At 44.7% G+C, this 21,178-nt stretch overlaps 2 protein-coding genes and 1 long non-coding RNA gene across 3 annotated transcripts; 1 reads left to right on the plus strand and 2 right to left on the minus strand.

The window, feature by feature from the left end:
• Positions 1–1,034: 1,034 nt before the first annotated feature.
• On the minus strand, positions 1,035–3,236 carry LOC135369883 (uncharacterized). The gene has a single exon (XM_064603460.1). It carries the CDS (start codon positions 2,673–2,675, stop codon positions 1,635–1,637), a length of 1,041 nt encoding a protein of 346 aa, XP_064459530.1. The 5' UTR covers positions 2,676–3,236; the 3' UTR covers positions 1,035–1,634.
• Positions 2,896–14,026, plus strand: LOC135369882 (zinc finger matrin-type protein 3-like). The gene is made up of 6 exons (XM_064603459.1): positions 2,896–3,218; positions 3,666–3,977; positions 4,527–4,825; positions 5,897–6,072; positions 7,152–7,414; positions 8,084–14,026. Exons 1-6 carry the CDS (start codon positions 3,200–3,202, stop codon positions 8,092–8,094), a joined length of 1,080 nt encoding a protein of 359 aa, XP_064459529.1. The 5' UTR covers positions 2,896–3,199; the 3' UTR covers positions 8,095–14,026.
• Positions 9,348–20,782, minus strand: LOC135369887 (uncharacterized). The gene is made up of 4 exons (XR_010415147.1): positions 20,630–20,782; positions 10,405–10,466; positions 9,814–9,892; positions 9,348–9,664 (listed from the first exon to the last, which is right to left on the minus strand). It is a non-coding gene; the product is annotated as an uncharacterized LOC135369887 (long non-coding RNA).
• Positions 20,783–21,178: the final 396 nt, after the last annotated feature.

Genomic DNA, 21,178 nt, shown 5'->3' on the forward strand with positions numbered 1-21,178 from the left:
TTTCATGTCCAGTAATGTCCCCAGAAATCAACATCTGGGGGGGTACCAAACTTCCAGGTGGCGGGTACATGTATATGAACATGTATTTGTGATGCGCATCTGCAGCCGAGCTGTATTGGGCAATCTCACAGCGGGTATTGCATAAGACCAAAGGGGGTGTACACCAACACCATGGTGAGGGTGGGGCGTGGAAATCCCTGTACTCATGTCGACTTTTGATCATCAGGTTCATCCAAATCATTTTTGATGGCCTATTCCATTGGCAAAAACCTTCCTAATTTTAGTTTCGATATTTGGTAATATTATTGGGATTTGTGCTGATACTTATTTTTTTGTTTACTTTCTTATCTGTTCCTATACTCTGGCAGACGTCCCTAGCAAAAATGGCTGCTATCAACACACCTTCGGAGCATTAAGTGCATTCCTTTGTGAAGCTGTTCGTTTGCACTCTCCCATTTGTCGAACCTGCATTCTGCTTGTGCTGCAAAGCACAGCAGTGTCTCCTCTGTGATCTCACAGATTCCCCTTCTTATCAATACCATCCTATATGATCTAATTATATGACAATGATAAAGGTGAGTGTGTGTTTGGAAGGCTTCACTGTACAAATTTCACTACTGTGTTTTGTGTCACAGTGGTTTGTGTGGCCCAAGCTCCGTGTGTCACAGCACCAGGCCATGATATTTCACGATGAAGTTGTTAAGTTCTATTCCCTGCATCATGATTCAGCATACCAGGGTTGTGAGATGGACGTTGGTTGTTTCTTGTGACAGCAGGGGGCGCCAAGATGAGGTGTCACGTTTAAAAGCACCGTAAGAGATTAAGTACTTGAGAAATTGTATTAATTATCTAACGATTTCAATTTTCACCGCATTGAAAAATGCTAAGAATGAACTAGTAATGCATTGTACATTCTGCATGGCAACTTGAAGCGTTTTCGCGTGTCGAACACTCCACAATATTAGAGGTGCCTCATCTCGGAGCGCACCCTCTTGTTACATTTGTGGCATTTAGTTATGGAGCACGTGCAAAACTTAGTGCATATACATTTATTTACATATTACTTCTGGCCCGAGTTATTTGTTGGTTGTATCCTATATCTCGTCGTATTACGAGTCATTCTTGGCACTGCTTGCAAACATGTCCGTACCGTCTATAGTCATGTCTGCGGACCAGCTGCAACGACTATGCATATGAGTACATTTCTTTCCTATACTATGTTATGAATGTTTCAACTTTGTTAGAGGTGTTCAACAAACGCTTGTTTCACCAGAGAAAGACTGTTTTCTTTCTTTTTTTCAACATGAAAAGTTGTCAAAGTAACTTGCGCGAAAAAAAAAAAAAACTTTGCAGAAACGCACACACACCACAAAAACCAAACTCTCGGCTCACAAACACTTCGCACGCCCTCCAACATCCGATCCAGCGGAAGAACCCGTCGAGCGAGCGGCAGAGAAACAAAGGGGCGTCCCGTTATAAAAGTGAAAAGTGTAACAGCGTGTGAACTTTTAGATCCTAATAGAGAGGTTAAGTATCGAGCCCTAAATTAATGCTACGTATTGCTAAAAATACCATAATGGAATGCTATGTCACAGGGTGGAGGTGGGGGGGGAGGCTAGCACGAACGCGCCACGTTAGCTGTCGCCGCCCTGCTTGTCCAGCGAGTCCATGAACTGCGTGATAGCGGACTGAAAAGACTCTGCCATCGACCGCACGAGACGACGTCGTTCCTCCTCGGACACCGTGTGGTGCCGTTGCCTCGACATTGCCTCTTGAACAGCTTGGACAATGTCCTCTTTCGTCAGCGACGCGGAGGACGCCGGCGAAACTTCGACGCGGCCGTCGCCGAAGGTCAGCGACGACAGCTGTGCGGAGAGTTGGTCCAGGCGGGCTTCTATTGCGGATAGCCTGGTGTTTTCCTGCAGACTTCTCGTGGATGATATCTCCACCCTCTCCACTAGGGATCTCACAGCACGTTCATGCGCTATTATAGTCTCGCGTGCTGCCCGAAGCTCGCTCATTGCGTCTTCGGTGTAGCGTTGAATACGCGCCTCGCGCGCGCGAAGTTCGCTCAGTTGAACTTCAAGCTCGCGAACGCGATCTTCGCTCGACGTTAACCTGCGCTGTAGCACGTCGTTAGACTCGTGGTACGGCGCGTGGTTTTGAGGAGACGCCGGCATCTGCTCTCGAAGTCTGACGCCGCCGCCGCTCTGGTCGCACTGACGTCGCGTTGGTCGGACCTCGGCGACGTGATGGAGACCCGCTTCTCGAGGACCTGTTGGATTGATGTGCCGGAGTTCAGATTCAGCGGCCATGTCTGGTAAAGCGCGTTGATGCGAGTTTGGAATGAAGTTGAGAAGGTTGACGTCGTCGTTGGCGACGTCCCGGGCAGAGAGCGAGACGTCGGGAGGGTTACGAGTCCTGCCTGGGGGATCATTTTGAGGCTCCGCGTGCACGCGGTGGCCCTGTTGCGAGACCGCCCCGTCGTCCGCCGATGAACTGCCGGGACTGGTTCGTACCCGGACCAGGTCCGGGAAGGTGGCCCACGGTGAAGGGGCCGGGTGTGCTACACCTCCGACTGCACCTTCGAAGCCCTCAAATTCTCCAAACTCATTGTCGTCACTGTCCCCCGCATTGCCGTCCGTAGGAGGTTCGTTTGAATTTCGTCGCGACATTTGACAGTGGCAGGTTCCGCGCAAAAAAAGAAACGCAACGTTTCACTTCCTACTGATAGTGATCTGCACCGTAGCGTACACCACAATCACAAAGAGATAAGATTGATAACCGAGGCGCCACTCCTCAGGCATACGCCCAACACTTGCCTATCACGAGGGATGTGCACATTCACTGCACAGCAGTCGCGTTATCTGGAGCTGTGCAGCTGAAAGTTGTTGCAATCGCACTTCAATGCAAAGTGAAATGCATGACACACAGTTACTTGGAAGACGTGCGGACCAGCAGTTGACGCAACATTCCGTTTCCAACAACGCACAGCAAGCCAACAACAACAAAAAAATACTGCGGACCGAGGACTGGTGGCGCCCCTCTGTATTCTATCCGAGCAGCTGACTTGGACTTGGCCTTGCGTCAGGACGCGGAAAGACAGTCACAGTCACCCCGTTGTGGTGATTAATTCGTAAATGTAAATCGAAATGAATCACAGTTGACACATCTGCAGCTATCAGCGGCACCAAAAACAATGGACATGAGGGTTCACGGTGAGTTGTCACACTTGGATTCACCTGTTGGCCCATAACATCGGTGTTCCGTCAGCCGGCTCGATCAAGTTTCCGATTACTAAGCCTAAATATTTCGGGAATATGCGCGATAGGCTAAAAATATGAGCAATCTCCTCTCACGGACGGTCGTGTCTGCATCCGTGAGCAATTCACGCCGCCAAGACTTGGATGTGGTGGACATTTTTGTCGTCCCCGCGGTGTTTTAATGTTGCGGGATGCCGCATTCAGATGAGGTTTCGTTGACAGCTAGACCCGCAGGCCAGCTGGTTAGGGTCCGGAGAGTTGTACGTTGAAGAGGTGGAAAGATAATAACTTTGTTCGTATGGTCTAGGTTAAATTGCGTCGGAGTGTCAAGCGAGCGATCCGTCTTTTCCTAGTGTCGTCTGTTAATACGAGACTGATCTGTATAAATCTGGTTCGTCGCAGCATTTCGACGGCCTCCGCGGCAGATGTTTCGGGGGCCTCTAGTTCCATATGGCCCGTTCCCGGGTCCTCGAATCGGTGCGCATGGAATGCATCCCGGGGTTTACTCTGCTCCTCACCTTCCTCCGGTGGGACCACTACGAGTGTTCGGACCGCCGCTCCTGGGCATGCGAGGGGTGCCTCCTGGGGTGATGCGTGCCCGACCAGGTTTTCCGCATCCCAAGTTTGCCCCGTACGCGAGACCAATGAGAAGCAAGAGCATAAACACGAGCAAAGTGGTCAAAGAAGAAACTCCGACAAAAAAGGAAGAACCCGGTGAGTTTGTCTTCTCAGTATGCTGTCTCCCATGGGAACGGGGGAAGGTATACCGCTGAGTCGTAGTGACATGCCTGTCCTCGAGGACAACCCAAGAAAACTGTTAAGGGGAAGATTTGTGTAGTACATCCTGCAGTAACGCCAACTGCACGTGTTGTCTCTCATGTTGTGAAATGAGGTTAAATTTTTGCTGGGAAATTTTACATTCTTCCTAGGGCACACAAATACTACAGATACACAAGCATTTCATGCCCTTGTGTTTGTCACAGTAGGAGGTGCAGTAACATCTGTTGTTGCAAAATGGAAAGAGACAACTGAGCATCAAAACGTTTACTTAGCATCCAAACATTCACTGAGTTACGTTTACTGAGTGTTGTGATGGATGGAGCAAAACCAAAGCCAAACAAGCTCAGTCTAGTCTTCCCTCCTTCTCAACATCCGTATCGCTTTTCTTCAGAAGATCTATCACAACCGTATGCACGCATTGTGTTTCACCCCCCCCCCCCCCACGAGAGACCAACACCAAGAGCTATATCTCTGTTTTTGTAGCCCCAGAATCCAAAGCCGCAGAGAAAGCCACCAAGCCAGCAGAAGCAGTCACCAATGGGAATTCAGTGGCCGCAGCCGGGGAAGCTGCACCAGCCAAGGACGGAGATTCCGCGGGTGTACCTCCAGAGATGATGCAGCCGCTCTACTGCAAGCTGTGCGACGCAAAGCTGAACGGCAGCCTCCAGGCAACAGCGCATTACGGGGGGAAAAGCCACGCCAAGAGAGTGAAGCAATACCTGCAGAATCACGGCCTTCCTGTGCAACAGGGAGCGGCAGCTGTGGTCAACGGCAAAGCGACAGTATGTTGCCAGACTTCCCTGCAGGAGTCTGTGATTTGGTTCCTATGTCGAGTTCACAAAATACATGTCGCCAGCGGAAGTGTACCATCAGGCACACCTCAGCGCCCAAGTTTCTTTTGTAGAGTTTTGTAAGAGTTTTTTTTGTAGAGTATGTTTTGCTCATATTTGCTGCTTAATTGTTCTTATTTCTTTATTGCCTTACTCATCAAGAAAGAAATTGATGTTCTGAGGCTGGAACAACATAGATGGGACAAATACGCACAAAGCCTCAGTTGGTCTAAGAAATTAACAATGAAAAGATGAATGTCACTGAACCCAGAAGATGTGGGTTCGAGTCCTACAGCTGGCTAACCCTTTTAAGTGACTTTCATCTTTCATCATCTTTCATCGTTACTCATCAATTTCTCGAGCCACATCTCAATCATCTTCACAATGAAGAACTCGTACCTTGACATAAATTACAGTGAGTGAAGTGTCCCAAAAAGATTGAACATATACATGCAAAATATGCAGCAAACAGTAGCGGAGGAGAGGATGAGACAGTTGTACAACTCTGGTTGAGTAACAAAAAAGAAAGAAAAAAAAAGAAAAAGGCTGAGCAAGATATAGGTATAGATAGGTAGGTAGATGAGCAAGAGAGAGGCACAGATGAGGCAAGAGAGTTGTTGCACACTGAATATTGTCTTGCTCGTTTGTACATTATGGCTTGGTACTCTTTTTGGTTTTGTTTGTTTTTACTTCACCTCAAGTTGTATCACTGTCTCATTCTTTCTCTCCTCCGAAACAAAGGATCCATCCATCTTGATCTACATGGTCAGAACAGAGTGTAGCTTCTACACCGGTATTCACTTCACAAAGGCACACACTCTACCCATCGTGTGCGCTGACTTCATAGGTCAGACACTCGACATCATCCTTAAGGCACGATATAACGGCTTCCGTAAAAAGTCCAGTGAGTTTCGGAAGGACCGGAGCGAAAATTGTGTCGGCCCATGCTTGCAAAGTATTGACAGATGTTGGGGTATACACTTGCTTTCCTTTCAAAGTGTCCTGGCACATCTTGTCCCCCAGGAGAAAAAGTCCACGGAGACCCTGGAGAAATTCTGCAAACTGTGTGACGTTGCCTTCACTTCTGAGATTCAAGCTAAACAACATTACGAGGGGCGCAATCATCAACGCCGACTCCGCGGGGAGCCGGCACTGCCTAAGGGGTTCTTTAATCCCCTCACGGGGCGATGGCAGAGGCAGTAAGTCAGCTTCCCTGCATTGGTTTTGATTCTTTACATTTCCTGGACCGGAGTTTGAATTTTAATCACCTGACAGAGCGCAAGCTTTTTGTAGACTGTGCAGAGCATTTATCGACATCTGAGATATAAATAACGTATTAGTTACAACAGATATATTCCTTGCTACCTTTTTTTTTTTTTTTCCTTCATGCAATTTGACTAGTGGCAATGTTTGTGATGTTTCTGGCAGAGAGGCAGTTGGTCATAGTAGTGCATTGTTAACAAGTAAAGGCTTCTAAGTTTCCTTCGATATTCTCAAGGTCATAGTGTCGTCGTTGTCTCTATATGTGACAATAGTCCAGTCACACGGGGGTTATCTTGTGATCAGAGGCATCTTACAAGTACGATAGTTAGCGGACATGGGTACAAGGGTGAGCCCAAGTCCGAGATGGCCGTGGAACACTCAGAAAATGACACTGAAGCTTTCTAAACATTCAATAGCTTTTGAGTTGTGACTTTTACGTACAAAACTTTTTGTATCTGATGAAGCGTGGTCCACCACAAAGCTTCAGTGTCACTCTTCTTAGCTTTGAACAAACGGTAGTTCTGTACAATTCAGTAATCCCTCTCATAGATTTAGTGCCAGCTGTATGTTATTTGTGGTGTCATGCTCTTCCAAGACACACACAATGCTTGCGTGTAACCTTCTGAGCTGAACACGGAACTTCCCTTTCCTTTGGTCTCATGCTTTGAGTATCCTGGATAATGCCCCGAAGTTTTGCTGACGTATTTTTGAGCCGTACGCTAATCCGTGGATACGTTACGTGAAGTTAATGCCATAATTAATTCACAATTGACTTATTATTGATAAGGTTTGTGATGTATTTATTTATTTCTGTCTGACTTCTCTCCCATTTTGACTGTATTTATGTTTTAAATGTTTTGGTTGAACTATATTCTTCTATGTAAAATTGTTGCTTGTTGTTGCACACTGGGAAAGGAGCCTCGTCAAGACACTAGGCTTTTTGTTCCTTTTCCATTCAAAAGATAAATAAATTTCAATTCAATTTCAATTTCAAGTGTTGTCTACTAAAATGCAGGCCCCCTCCGGGAGTAGCGATCAAGGGCCCATCGAGACACCAGCATAAGCCATCCCAGCTAGGAAATGCAACCAAGAGCTTCTCCTGCAACCCTTGCAGTATGAGCCTCACATCGGAGCAACAACTGACAGCACACCTGATGGGGGCAAAGCATAAGGCACGTACGGCCAGCATAGCCGCCACTCCCACCGTTGTCACTCAGCCTCTGGCACTCTTTGTGGCTGGAACACCGGTCGCTGCATCGCCTTATGTCTCTGCCTGCGGTAAGTCTCCCACGAAAGACGTGTGGCCTCCGGGATGCATTGGAATCGAGTTTATTGGAACTGAGTTTTGAGTTTGGACTTGAGTTTGTAAGGATTACCGGAGCCCTCCGACTGGTGGCGATCAGAGGGAGTGGGTTCAAATACCTGGTTCAAATTCAAATCTTCAACCTTCAGATTCATACTTTCAACTTCAATCTTCAATTTTTCTTCGACAATTCAACCTTCAAATTAAAATTCAAATCTTTTGGTTCAAATCCCTCTTTTTTTTTTCCAACTGCCATCATTCGATCAAAGTACGCACGTCTTTTTTTTTTTTTTTTCCTGTGTTAGCATTATGAAGTAACTGTGGCTATGAGTGCCGTGCAGATGAGGACAGCAGGAAGGAGTGGGGGATAGGGAAAGGGGGGAGGGGACAGGGAATATATGTCCTGGGCCGACTTCGGGGGGAGCTGTGCCGACATCCATCCGGAAAGTATTCGGAAAACCCAGGGAAAACCTTGCGTAGCACAGCCGGCACCGGGATTTTGCACGACCTTGGCTACCACCACTGAGTGGGACGCGTTAACCCGCTCGGCCATGCCGCTGGTGCCACTGCGTATGAACTGTACTTACGTTGATAAAAATGCAGCACGTGTTCCATGCTTTTTTTTCTTCTTCTCTTTCCTCCAGGCACCTGCTGAAGAAGTTCACTTAACGGTACTTCGCTCCTTTGTGAATTGTCATCTTTCGTGTCTTGACCATGTGAGTGGCAAATGAGTCATCTTTTTTTTTTTTTCTTCTCCTTTGTTCTTTTTTACTCTTCTTCAATTTCATGACTGGCCTACTGTGATGTGTTTTGTTGAGATGTAAGAGAACGAGTTTGTGTTGGTTAGACACTGGCGTTACCAAAGGACCAAACACGGGGGAAAGCGTTTACGATGGTCTCGTTAAGATTTTGCAATACATTCTTTAGTTTACCGATGTGTGTGTTACGGGCCGAATTTTTTTACGTCTCGACCGCATAGTCAGATGTTTGTGTCAGACAGAGAGCCAGTGAGAAGCTAAGCCCAAGACTTGCCCCCATTTTGTTTTTATTTGTGTAACCCTGATTGGATGACACCTCACGCATCACTCAGCTTGTGGAGCAGCGCGACTGCAATGTCAAAAGAGATTGAGGTGTGACTCACCCATAATCACTCACGTAATGTTTTACAACCTGCATGGAAAAGAATTTGATTGAACAGTGAAAGGTTAGTGGCCGGCTAAACCAAGTGAGACTCAGTAGCAATGTTTTATCATTTACATTTGAAGTTCAAAGGATTCACAGTTAATGGCACTGGAGGTTTGTCAGAGAGTGACTCTCTCTCCTAGATGGTGATTTAGTGTACTTTATGCAGCTTTATGTCAGTGTTTTTGTTGAACCTCAGGTTGCGGTTCGGGAGGTTCGTGTGTTTTGATGTGAGATGATCCGAATTATCTTTGCTACGTGGACGTCACATCAGTTATCGGTGTGATGATTAGAGTAGGGTCCACAGGTATGTAATCCCATGTATCTTTGACATGTTCTACAATGTTATTCTACATCAAACCTGGGCAGAGAAGAGCTTGATGGCACCCGAGATGTCACCATCAGTTACAATCATTATAGGTGGTGGGCCATGTAACTGCTCGACGATATAGTGATGACGCTTTATCCAACTGTAACATGTGCAATCACGTAAACACTTCGTAGGAAGTTAGTCCCGGAGAAAATGTTATAATTCTTTATCGGGCTTTAGGCAACACGTGCGATGCTTGCAAAAAACGTGCACGTTCCTTGCTCGTTTCCAAAGCGTGTCTGATGACCACCGAATCGTTGTGTGGATTGCGTGTAATATCCCTAGCAGTTAGGAATACTATTATTGAACACTGTGATAAAAAGGAGATAGAAAGGATAGGAAGACGTACTCACGACTCATGATAACAAACATATATTCAGCATTGCGTTAGCTGATGTAACCGTTTTGAACACACTGTGATTTTTAGTTAGTGCGTACTACGGACCATTTCTATCTGACTCTCTCTCCTAGTGAGCTTACTTATGTGTAGTGGATGTAGTTTATTTAGATGTCGTGCCCTGAAGTGTGTTTAGTGGCTGAGAGATTTCTGGCGGATGTTGTTCCTCGTCGTCGTCACGGCATTGCCTTCGGATCGACAGGAGATGTAGGGATGGTCTCGGAAGGAAAGGGAAGCCGATACCTCATTAGGTGTATCACCCCATCAGCAACCTATCTGTGAAAGATGAGAGGTACAATCACAAGGTGTGCACATATCAACTTTTATGCTTGCCTCACTGTGGGCAAAAGGGTTCTGGGGACAATCGTGCAAGTGACATGGACTCGGGCAAAAGGATTTAGGGATTTAAGGATTTAGGGGAGTACCTTGCATGTGATGTACGCCAAGTTCCTAGTACATGTGACGTGTTGCTTTGCCAAAACTCGCAGCATTCTTTCTTGCCATCTGAAAATATAACATCCTGTGCTTAAAGGGGTGTAATGTGCATTTATTATCCTTTAAGAGTGGGCCTAGCATTCTCATTTGAAAAAAGGAATTTGCCTGCTGCTTGTTGGGGGTGTACACTGCAGGTGCCCTCATGCAAATCGTTCTAACACAGTGGGGACAACCACAACAATCATTCAACGATAAGGTACCGGACATGAAGTTCTTCTCGTGGCAGTGCTTGTAACCGTACTGAATCAAATTTCAATGCAGCTCAATATCACATACGGTTCCATATGTGGCAAGTATGACCTCTTGAAGGAATAACACATATTAGAACGCACACTGCCAAAAGCAACATAATATTGGCAACCTGGCATCAACACCCACATCAGTGTGAGTACATATCCTCACATTTCTAAAGTCTAACCTTTGATTGGTTTCAGTGATAATGCACACAGTAAATTGGTGGATACGGTGCACCTTCTGTGACACGTTTGAGCTTGACCGTAGGCAATCTACACTGTACATACATGAAAGCCTTTGCCCCGTGCAGCTCCAAGCAGTTGATCTCTATAACGTGGATCCTGGTTTTCTGCAAAAGTTTTCGGCATGCAATTAGTTGTCAAAAAGGACATGCACACTTGCTGTCGTATGTTACTAGCTAACATAGCAACAGGACTATCATACAGTCTAAAGACAGTAGGTGTTGGATTATTCTAGCACATAGTTTTGGACAGGCTTAGTATTTACTACTCGCATTTACTGGCTTAGTGTATGTACGGGCTACGTATTAAAGGTGCTTGAATCGTAATTTAAGTTAGCATTATTAGTCATCGCATACACTCCAACTTCGCTGCGTGTATTTATGCATGATTGGTCGTTAAAGTTTTTGGGAATTCAGGGATAGCATACTTTGCTCGAATATGAGGCTCCTGAAATTTTCACCGCACACGATCCCAGTTATTTGGGTGTCCATGGGACATCGGATGGATATTGGCTGGACATCAGTGGGATATCTTAGATTGCATGTTATGGAACCCTTTAATAATTAATTGGGTAAGTACAGTACATATGCGCAGTGTTGCAGTCTAACAGGCCAGTTGGATGAGTAAACTTCGGTTAAGCATTGTATAGGAGCAAACTGAACTTTTTTACGCACCGCATCCGTCACTTTGGTTGCGAGTTAAAAAAAAATTTAAATATACTTCAAGAGACCATTCGTTACGTTGCTTCTCGATGGATGTGACGTCAAAATATGTGAATGGAAGTTAGGCGACTTAGCCCGAGAAGAAAGAATTTCGAGATATATTTAGAACAGAGCTAGCTTTGATAGGTATTTTGATGGAGGACCCGTCACCACCTTCATATTTCTCAGTGGACACTATCTTACTATAACGTTTGAGGGGCCAAGTTTAATCGCTTGAGGGACTCCTCTCGACACAAGTTAACTAGTGAGATAGCACTTCCAAGGGGTGTTACGGGAGGTCTCGGAGAGTGTACAAAAAAAGGCATTTCCTCGTAGTGTACCGGTGGTGTTGGACCAGTTAACAGCATTGGACCATCTTTGGAGTAGTGAGGTGCTCATCGTCATTTCTTTCCATTCTAGAGCCTTGAGACATTTGATACGATCTCTGTTATAGAGAGCATTTACAGTTTGACAGATGGTTTTGGATGTGACACATTTACTGCTCCAGTTCTTTCATAGAGGTTATAACATGCAGGGTGGCATGTACTATCATCGCCGAAAAAAAAAAAAAAAGTAAGGTGTCACAAGTGCAGGGTTGTAGTCTTTAGCAATGTGCCCATGAACCGCTCGCATTTACTGGAGGTATATATATCGACAAGTTTGTTAATTAAGTTTGCAATTCAGTTTCACTGTAAGTGTTTTTTATAAAGTAGCAGAACAAATGTTAATCTAATTAACAAAGAATGAGTTCAGTAAAGCACAGTGTGCAGCAATCTTTGCAGACGGCACGTTTCAGAGTGACGAGAATTCTACGGAGCTTGTTTGAGCCTCGGAACTCTACGCGGGCGTGAACAAGGCGAAGAGTATGTGGGTAGTAGTAGTAGTACTACACATGTATTGTTCACTTTGTTCACATAAATATTTCCCCTTTATATTGTTGTAGAGCTGTGGAGGATGTTTATACGAAAGGAAACGTGTTTGAAGAAGGATTGCGAAATTTCTCCAGTGCTCACCTTTTCCAACCGTGGTGCAGAGCTGCGGTTCAAAGTGTGAAGTGTGTTTCAGGCTGTCAGATGTTTCGCTTACTTTCATTGGCTTATGTCATTGCATTGATGACAAATCTAGATTACGTCCGATTTATTTTTTATTTCCTCTTATCCTTTTTTATTTGACATTCAATTTGAAGTTGACTCTGAGTTTGAGGATCGAACAGGGTCTGTAGGATCTTCATGATTGACACGTGTTGTACTAGTAGATCATCTGATTGCATCGTCTGATCGATCGATTAGGTTGTCACACTCCATCTGCTACCCGCAGATCTGATTACAACCCTGCACGTGTGGGGAGATGTTCCGAGTGTCTTTTTTTCTTCTTCTTCGCAAAATGTAGAAGGCTCCTGAGAATGCAGATATTTTTGTTACAATGTTCTTGTCAAAACTTTCGATCTTGTTAGAGTAGTGCTTTATCCTATATGCTATATATAGTGTGTGTTTTGTCGAATGACTACTCTAGTAGTTTTGCCTAGTTCAAAGCCGGGGCAGGGAGGCACTGCATGTCTCTGTGAAAATGCAGAATATGTGAAGAGAGTGGTACCTGATGAAAAACCTCTTTAGATGGGTGCTGATGATGAAGCACTCTCGTTGCTTGACCCGTTAAAAGTGATGTGTTAGTTCCGTTGTCTTCTTTCATTATTTTGCGTACCTTCCTTTTGTGCAGAGAATAGCAGTGTGCATTACAGTGACTTTGCTCGTGGAGGAGTCAGCAGGGGAACTTGATAAGATTGGTGTAACTATACTTGTGGAACATCTTGTGCTTGCATCCCGAAGATGCGAAGAAAATGAATGAAGCTTGTAAGCAAGCACAGTGTGTCACTGTAGGCTTGCACATTTTGACCATTTTTATTCCGTTAATTAACATTCAAGAGTATGGGAAAGGACATAGTGGTTTAGTACGCAATAATCATAAAAGAAATCTCCTCGGCAGACTGGGACAAAAGCCACAGTATACGTTTATCTCTGACTTTGACACTTGAGTAGTATTTTGCAAAATATTAAACAAGCCCTATACTTTAAGACAAGTTAACCTGTACAGGTCAGCCTTGCCCACAAATCTAAAGGCATCTGTGATTGGCTTGGCTCATAGTAAACCTTAACCATAGTAAATCTTAAAACAGCTACAGTATTGTGTCACAATTTGAACATCCACTAGTGTTGTACGAAGGATTATTGATGGTCTCGAAAATTATCGTTTTTTTTATTTATTTTTTTCAAAAATGTTTCTATTCGGAAATTAATTTCGTAAAGGCTTAACACCACTCAGCTTCGTGTTGTGCTGTAGACATACTCTGTTTTTACGCAGTGCCTCCTTGTCCTAGAGGTGTGCTTGTCGTGCAAATACAAACAGTGTCTGTTGCGTCTCTGTCATCATGCATTCCCATCTTGGGACATCACTTTTTTTTGTGGAGAGATTTTTGCATTTGGAAAAGAACGTGTGGTAGCCATGGTTTCCTACTTGACGGTGCCACATCTGTCAATCAAAGGTTGAGAAAGGTTAGTCGTTACAAAGTGTAATTGATTTTCTGTGATATTTTGTAATGTTTTGTCCAGTGTTGATGTTCCTGGATTGCTAGTGCTTTTACTCACCTGCAAACCTTTCGGAAGCTCTTGACAGCTTTCGTGCAGTTCCGATTATGAGTGAACAAGTTTCTGTTTTTAAAAACAATTCCTATTTAGTTTTCTGGCTTTGCGACTGATATTGGTATAAATTCGTATGTATACTTATAATAATATACAGTGCATTTTTACTTTCTTGCTCTGCAGTGTGTATTTTTGGGTCCAGGACTTTATATATACGGTTTTTCCTTTCCTACCCCCCTGTTGTGTGAGAAGGTTGGAAGTGGCATTTGTTATTGAGCTGCCTTTGTTATTATGGTTTGACAAATAAACGAAAACGTCTTACATTGGCAAGGGAGCTTTTATTTATTTATTTGTTTGTTATTTGTTTGCTGTGCATAACTAGAACCTCCAACCATGTTTCACAGTCTGATATGTGGGCATGGATGTGGGCGCCATTTTTGTTTCCCCATCATTGTCATTCCCATTGCGTGATATGAAGCGCAGAGGAGGTTTAGGTGGCCCATAATTTTTATTCTTTTTTTTTTTTCAACTGGAATATTCCGTGGGAATGTCCCACGTGTGAATACGCCATCTTTACCAGCATCTTTATTCTGTATTCAATGGAGGGACATCCTCACGGAAGATTCTAGTGGAAGAGAAAGACTTAAAACTGCTCAAAGAGCCCAAGTTCCGCCCCGTGTTATGTTGAGCATTCACACGGTACCGGAATATTGGGAGCGGCGTGCTGCGCACTTAGCAGACGACACTCAGCAGATGACACCGTTAGCGTCCTGTCGTCTGCTACGGAATATCTTGTGGCGCTCGCGCTCACGTGACAGCAAAAAGCCATGACATCTTTTACATCGTTCGCTGAAATATTCTGGGGAATGTCGCTCCCGTGAATACACGGTATGTTGAACATTCGCACGGCGTCGGATATCGGGAGCGGCGTGCTGCGCACTTAGCAGACGACACCGTCAGCGTCTTTTCCTGTCGTCTACCACGGAATATCTTGTGGCGCTCGCGCTTACGTGACAGCAGAAATGCTATGACGTTCTTCGCATCTTCTGTTGGAGTATTCTGAGGAATGTCGGTCGTGTAAATACATGGATATGTTCGCACAGTGCCGAAAGTGACGTACTGCGCACTTAGCAGACGACACCGTCGGCCCTGTCGTCTGCTACGGAATATCTTTCGACTGAGCATGAGGATACCCCCCGTTTTTAGAAGAGCACGGAAAGACATAACGTGGCAGAAGAAATCTGACATTGTTTTGCTGCTTCCGCTAAAGTATTCTTGGGGAACGTCATCCGTGTGAAAGCACGATAAGGGAATCTGCCGACAAGAAAAGAAAGAAAGAAAAAAAAAGAAGTCACATGGTCGTGTCAAAACTTTCGGTCTCCATTACGGAAACGCGTAGGAACCTTCAGTCTTCCTAATACCATACGAGAAGCGTGGCCATTTTCTACGCTCTATTTTTATCAATTATTAATGCTCCCCTCCTTATCATTCTTTTCCTGCTACAAAGGAGATAGTACCTCCCCGAGGCGACCCATCAGCGATTTCCAGCGAAAAGCGATGAAGAAATGGTGCCTTGAGGAAGCTGTCAACGGAGAGTAAGATGCATGAGGAAAACCTTTCTTTGAATTAGCATCTATGCTCTTCATAGATGCGCTTTTGGAGCATTATCGGGCGCGTCGCGTTTTGCCTGGGGGGTGGGGCTTTCCTTTTGTGACGAGTCGCGAAATTTTTCTTCTGCCTTAGATATGACAACGATGTATCTTTGTAACAGTTGGCCGTAAGGGCTATTGACCGTGCCGCAGATGTGTTATTAATATGAAAGTTGGAAGGATCCAGTGAGACCACTAGAGGAGATTGTGTTATTTGGTGAGGACATTATGGAAGGTCACAAAACCAGTTCCCAAAACGTCTGTAAAGCCAGTAACACTGCGTAACTGTGAAGCGTGCTTAGAGGTGGTTGCGAATTCGGAAACCTGTGAGAGTCTGTCAGAAAGTGGGGTAAACGGAACGAAATAACGTTGTTTTTATGGTTGGCAGTGTTATGGGAAATATGACTGAGTGGCAGACGTTCTTTTTTTTTTAGACATAGTATATTCCCAGATGGAAAATTTCAAAGAGTAAGCTTCTAATATATCGGGTGGAGGCACCTGAATAAAGAACAAATCAAATAATGCGGATAACACCGAAGTAACTCAAATCCGTTAACCAGTAATTACGCAATCAAAACTGCAAGTTCGATATGTGACATGTACATCTGCTGCTGCAGCTCATATTCTACACTCATGACGTCAGAACCATCACACTGCTCAGGTGTTTCTGACTCCTTTGTTTAGAAGTTATTAGGAATCAATACTTATTTGATCACAAATGCACGTAACATACGACGATATACATTTACTATTCCGTACGTCGCCACGTTTGAGATGTCTCCTGTAAAGCGTGTTTTGCCTGCATAACGCATCTGCATTGAGGAGAAAGCTTCACATATATCCTCGTGTACTACAATTTCTACTTCCTTCTCAGCATAGATTATATGGCATTAGCTCTATTTATTTCAGTGTAATGTCATGTCTGTTTAATAACCAGTAAGCGTGGATATGACATCAAAAACTTCCGAAGTACTTTAAGTAATAATAATAGAAATATAGTAATAGGTGCAATATGTGCGTTCACACCCCACACGTGCATTATATGCACCTAAACCATCAATCAGCCGTAATAGAAGAATATCTAGAAAGTTAGAAAAAAAAAAAAAAAAACAGAGAAGGAGAAATCCATTCGTCGATATAATTTCCATTGGATTTTTAATTAAAACAGTGGAGAGGGAACATTATCCCCTCATAATCCTCAGCGCTACACTTTTTCTTTTTTGTATCAGTCGATTTTTCGAACACATCCATGAAACAGTACAAATTTCTCGACACATACCTTTGAAAATCAAACAGGTTGTTCGTCGATGGTGGTGGCAAGGCGCACTTTGCTTAGACATACTCAAAGATGGGCAATAATATTCATATTTTGTATTATAGCACGAAGGCGTACTACATCGTCTAGGGTATTAAAGTACGCGCAATACTCAAATTTTGCATATTATAATGTAAATACGTTGAGAGAAGGGGGGGGGGAAGGTTATTATAGTACATTATATACAATATAGTAGTACAAGAAAAGGTATCCTCTACTGCTGCCAACCCACGATCACGTTGAACCAAATCGCGCTATAGAAAACAGTCATACTAGCCACGTGCGAATACTAAGAATCGTAGCATATTGCGTGTCGCTACAAAAGCGCTAAAGACCGAGCAGGGAAAACAACACTCGCATATAGCGCACGGACGGTGCCGATTGATTTTCTCGGATGCCTTTGTGATCCTGTGTGCTCTGTGCGAGTACGACTGCTTGCGACGCACGGAACCTATATATATATATATATGTGTGTCGACAAATACATCTGCCACGCGATGCCTCGGTAACAATGCATCCGCGTAGCAGTGCCTTCCGAAAGCTCTGCGAGAAAATACTACCCAGGAAGGAAAGACGGAATCTGTATGCGGGAGGCATCTGGGGACTGCAAAGGAAGATGAAAACGTGATTTGACGCCGTTAAGCTCCCGCACTATACATTGGGATGCTTTAAAAAGTAAACAAGCTGCACTTGTTGGAGTGCTAGAGAAGGTGTGTGATTGTTTTCCTCGTAAAAGGAGAAGGAAGAAAGGGAATGGCCTAAAAGAGGGATTAGCTTATTTACGAAGAAGGTAGGTGGTGACATCTTCCTTGTCAAGTTGTTTGTCTGCGTGGTATGGCAGCATGCTGCTCGATGGGTATCGTACATCCTGTGTGCTGTGCCGGTATTTGTTTTATACCGTCTGAGGAAAACCTAGTTCGAACCCGTGTCACTACCCAGTTTCTGCGCGCAATGCAGAAACTGGGTTCCCAACTCAGAAACTTCCCAACCACTCAAGCATGTGCGAAAAGGTACTTCAGCAGGTACTGCACAGTTTCTAACCGCATAAACTTGCTAGAAGATGCGAGTCTATACATTTACACGATTGCATATATCGCTTGTTCCATTTCATAAGGTGAAAGCTGATAGCACTCAACGTCAATGTCGCCTAGTAATATACATAGAACAGTTGTTATTGCACTATGCATATATTTGTTACAATGAAAACTCCGACAAGTGGACATCCAGCAGGTTACCGATATTCTCGACAATATTGGGTAAACACATTCTCGGAAAGCTGACGAAGACGGCTGCTGAAACTATCAGCAGAGTTTCGTTTTAAAATCTGCGCCGAGCAATATGGCGTCATAAACTCAGGCATAGCTGGTGTAGGAGACGTACTTTACATTTATCCTAACATACGTCTGTCTTCTTGTGCATCTAAACAGACCGTGTTCCGACGAGCTTATCAAATGCTAGGATTCTCCGCTTTCGACAACGCCTGTCACTTTCCCAGTCACATCCCTGCTCTCTTGAAATAAAGACCACACGTGAAATAAAAATAGTAAACAAAACAAAGCCGACGAAATACACGAGGACTCTCATTCCCTCCGACAAGAGAAAGCAGTGTTTGCGACGCGAGCGCCACCACGATGGTTGTAAATTTTTGAGGATAACACCGGCGTGTCGTTACGTCTTCTCTCAAGTACTCTTTACGTCTCGAAGGCTAAACCGGAAATGACGCTACCATCTCACGAGAGGACGCGCGTGTGTTTCCGCTTGTTTCGTCTTCTGCTTCTTGTTGCGTGCGTGGGTAAGCCTTTTAGTATGGCGGTAAAAATGAAAGAAGCGTTCGAAGCACCGACAAAACTGCACGAATGCTGCTGTAAGGATAAGCTGAGGTAAGTACAAGAAGCAAGGAAAGATGAGGTGTGCTTTTTTACGCCGGTCTGTAAGCCCAGATAAGATGGAAAGTTATTTCTGCCATACCACTAGCTGAGGGTACTCGATTACGGACGCGGCGACGAGTGTAATCTGAATGATGTGGCGTTGGTCTAGTTTTGTTTGTTTGGTCGTGAAATATGCGTGCGTGGATCGGTGCTGTAGAAATCCTTCAGAAGACGGGTTAACAAGGTATAAGAAATTGACGGCACAGACGTGCCCTGTGAAGCAAAAATGCTTCACGGTTCTGTCGTCTGCGATGCTTTTGAATATGATGATGGCAACATCAACTGCTTTTGAATATGAAAGTTATGGGTTAAGCACAACGAGAAGTATTAAGCACACAAACAGACACAATTGGAGTTTGAAACGGAATTTTTAAAAAATCGACCTGCCGGATCGGTGCTTCTCTTATGAATATCAGCGATTGCCGTACTTGACTTGACAGGTCGAGTGCCTTGAGAACTCCAAAGAGAGCGAGTATCGATTCCCTTTCGTCACCGTCCTTGTTCCTCACAGAGTTCAACGGTTCCACAATCAGTTCCTCGGTACCCAAGCAGCACAATGTACTGAAAGTCGAGTGCAATAGGGGTGGACGAGTAGGTGGAAGGCCTTGAACAGACTCGTGAAACTAAAGAACATTGATAAGACACATACCGTCCACCCCTATTGCACTCGACTTTCAGTACATTGTGCTGCTTGGGTACCTTACGTCTGCCAGCAGATATCGGCGCAATTTTGCGATCCCCGGCTCACTTATGCTAACTCGCCTCCCGATCAGCTCCTCACTCATGCCCTCTGGGTACTCTGCACGCTCGCTCGCTCGCTCGCTCGCTCGTAGGCACCCTCCTCCCGCTCATTCATGCTCGCATACTCACATACGCTCATTTGCTCACACGCGTTCGCACGTGACCGCTCACTCGGTGCTCATGCTTAGCTCACAGTGCATGAGCATCACTCAGTTTCTCTCCTACTCAACTCACAGAGCTCGAGCATCATTTCAGTACACTCATGCTCAGGTCACTGGCCATCATGAGATTGAGTGAGCGTGCTATTTTTTTTTTAATTTCGTGTTAGCGCCGCGAAGCAACTGTTGCCCATGAGCGACGTGCAGAGGTGGACATATGAAGAGAGGAGAACAGGAAGGAGGTGGGGGGAGTTGTATGCGTCCTGGGCCGACTTCTGAGGGATTGTGCCGACCGTCTCGGTGTGCGAGGCGACCATCCCAACCACTATGCCACGCGAGCTGATCAGCATGCTCATGAGTGAGTTTTTCCGAAATATGTTGATGACTGTTTGTTCAAAAGGCGAAAACTTGCATAATTTATCGTGCACATACGGGTGTTTTTTTTAATTGCTTTTACAGAATTTTTATTAAAAAAGCTATAAGAGCAGCACTGATTTCGTTTTTTCAGTTGAGTTCTACGGCAAGGCAGACATCCTCCTGGAAGAGGGTATGTAACTACAAGATGATTTAATTACCTGAAATTGATTAATTAACTGTTCAATTCAAACTCTCTTAAATTCAAACTCCCCTCTCTCTTTTATCATTCTCTCTTTTGTATCTTAAGAGAGTTTGAATTTGAGTTTGGAACTCTCTTTGAGTTTGAAACTTTGAGTTTGAGTTGAATTTGAGTTTGGAACTCTCTTTGAGTTTGAAACTTTGAGTTTGAGTTGAATTTGAGTTTGAAACTCTCTTAAGAGAGTTTGAATTCAAGACTGAATTCAACAAGAACTGAACAACTGAATTCAAGATGAGTTCAAACTCTCTTAAGAGAGTTTGAATTTACGATCTCGGCAGTGCGCATAAGCGTTTTCTTGTTTTATTTATACAGCTTCTGACGGCAGTGAGAGAGAGGGGGGGGGGGGGGGCACTTCACGTTTGTCCTGCCCTGGGCGCAAACTCGCCTCGCGACGGCTCTGATTGACACGCACGTCACTGCAAATGTTATCTGCGCTGTCACAATGTTTTATCGTACGTTGCGAAAGCACAGAAAGAATAAGATACCGAAAACGATATCCCTACAAACACCATCAAAGCCCACGTACCATACAAATGCTCATCAATGCGATGACTTCCGTCTTACTGTTACTGCGCTATCTTTGGAAGAAATGTTGAGGAGAAAGAAAACATAAATACAGGCAGAAAAAAAGCCCCGATGATCGTAACTTTCTCAGTTTTGTGCGCGTCTCAAGACGCTGTGGCGCCCTCGTGCGGCCGACCGGAAACTCTAAGTAAACTTCCGTCGTCCCGCGATGAATGCGCGTCTTCCGTGCCATTGGCCAGAATGTCGCCGAACGCCCGCCAGCACTGTTCTCTTGCTGTATGGAGCTATAGAGTATGCGTATGTCGTGTGGCGTATTTTCCGCGAATGGCAAAAGCTCCATCGAATGGGACTAATAACGAGAGGGGGCAATCAAAAGGGTAATGTGCCGTTGATAAATGAATGAAGATGACGGCATCCTTCGGCAGTGTGGGATCATGCGTTTCCAATAGAGCTTTTGTGGTAGTTACTGGGAACCAGCGACGTGCACTGCCCGTTTTATGGAAGGATAAATTGTCCTTAAGTGGTCTTAAGCATCTACGACGCAATGGTT

This window comes from Ornithodoros turicata, chromosome 10, assembly GCF_037126465.1.
Source record: "Ornithodoros turicata isolate Travis chromosome 10, ASM3712646v1, whole genome shotgun sequence".
Lineage (NCBI taxonomy): Eukaryota > Metazoa > Arthropoda > Arachnida > Ixodida > Argasidae > Ornithodoros > Ornithodoros turicata.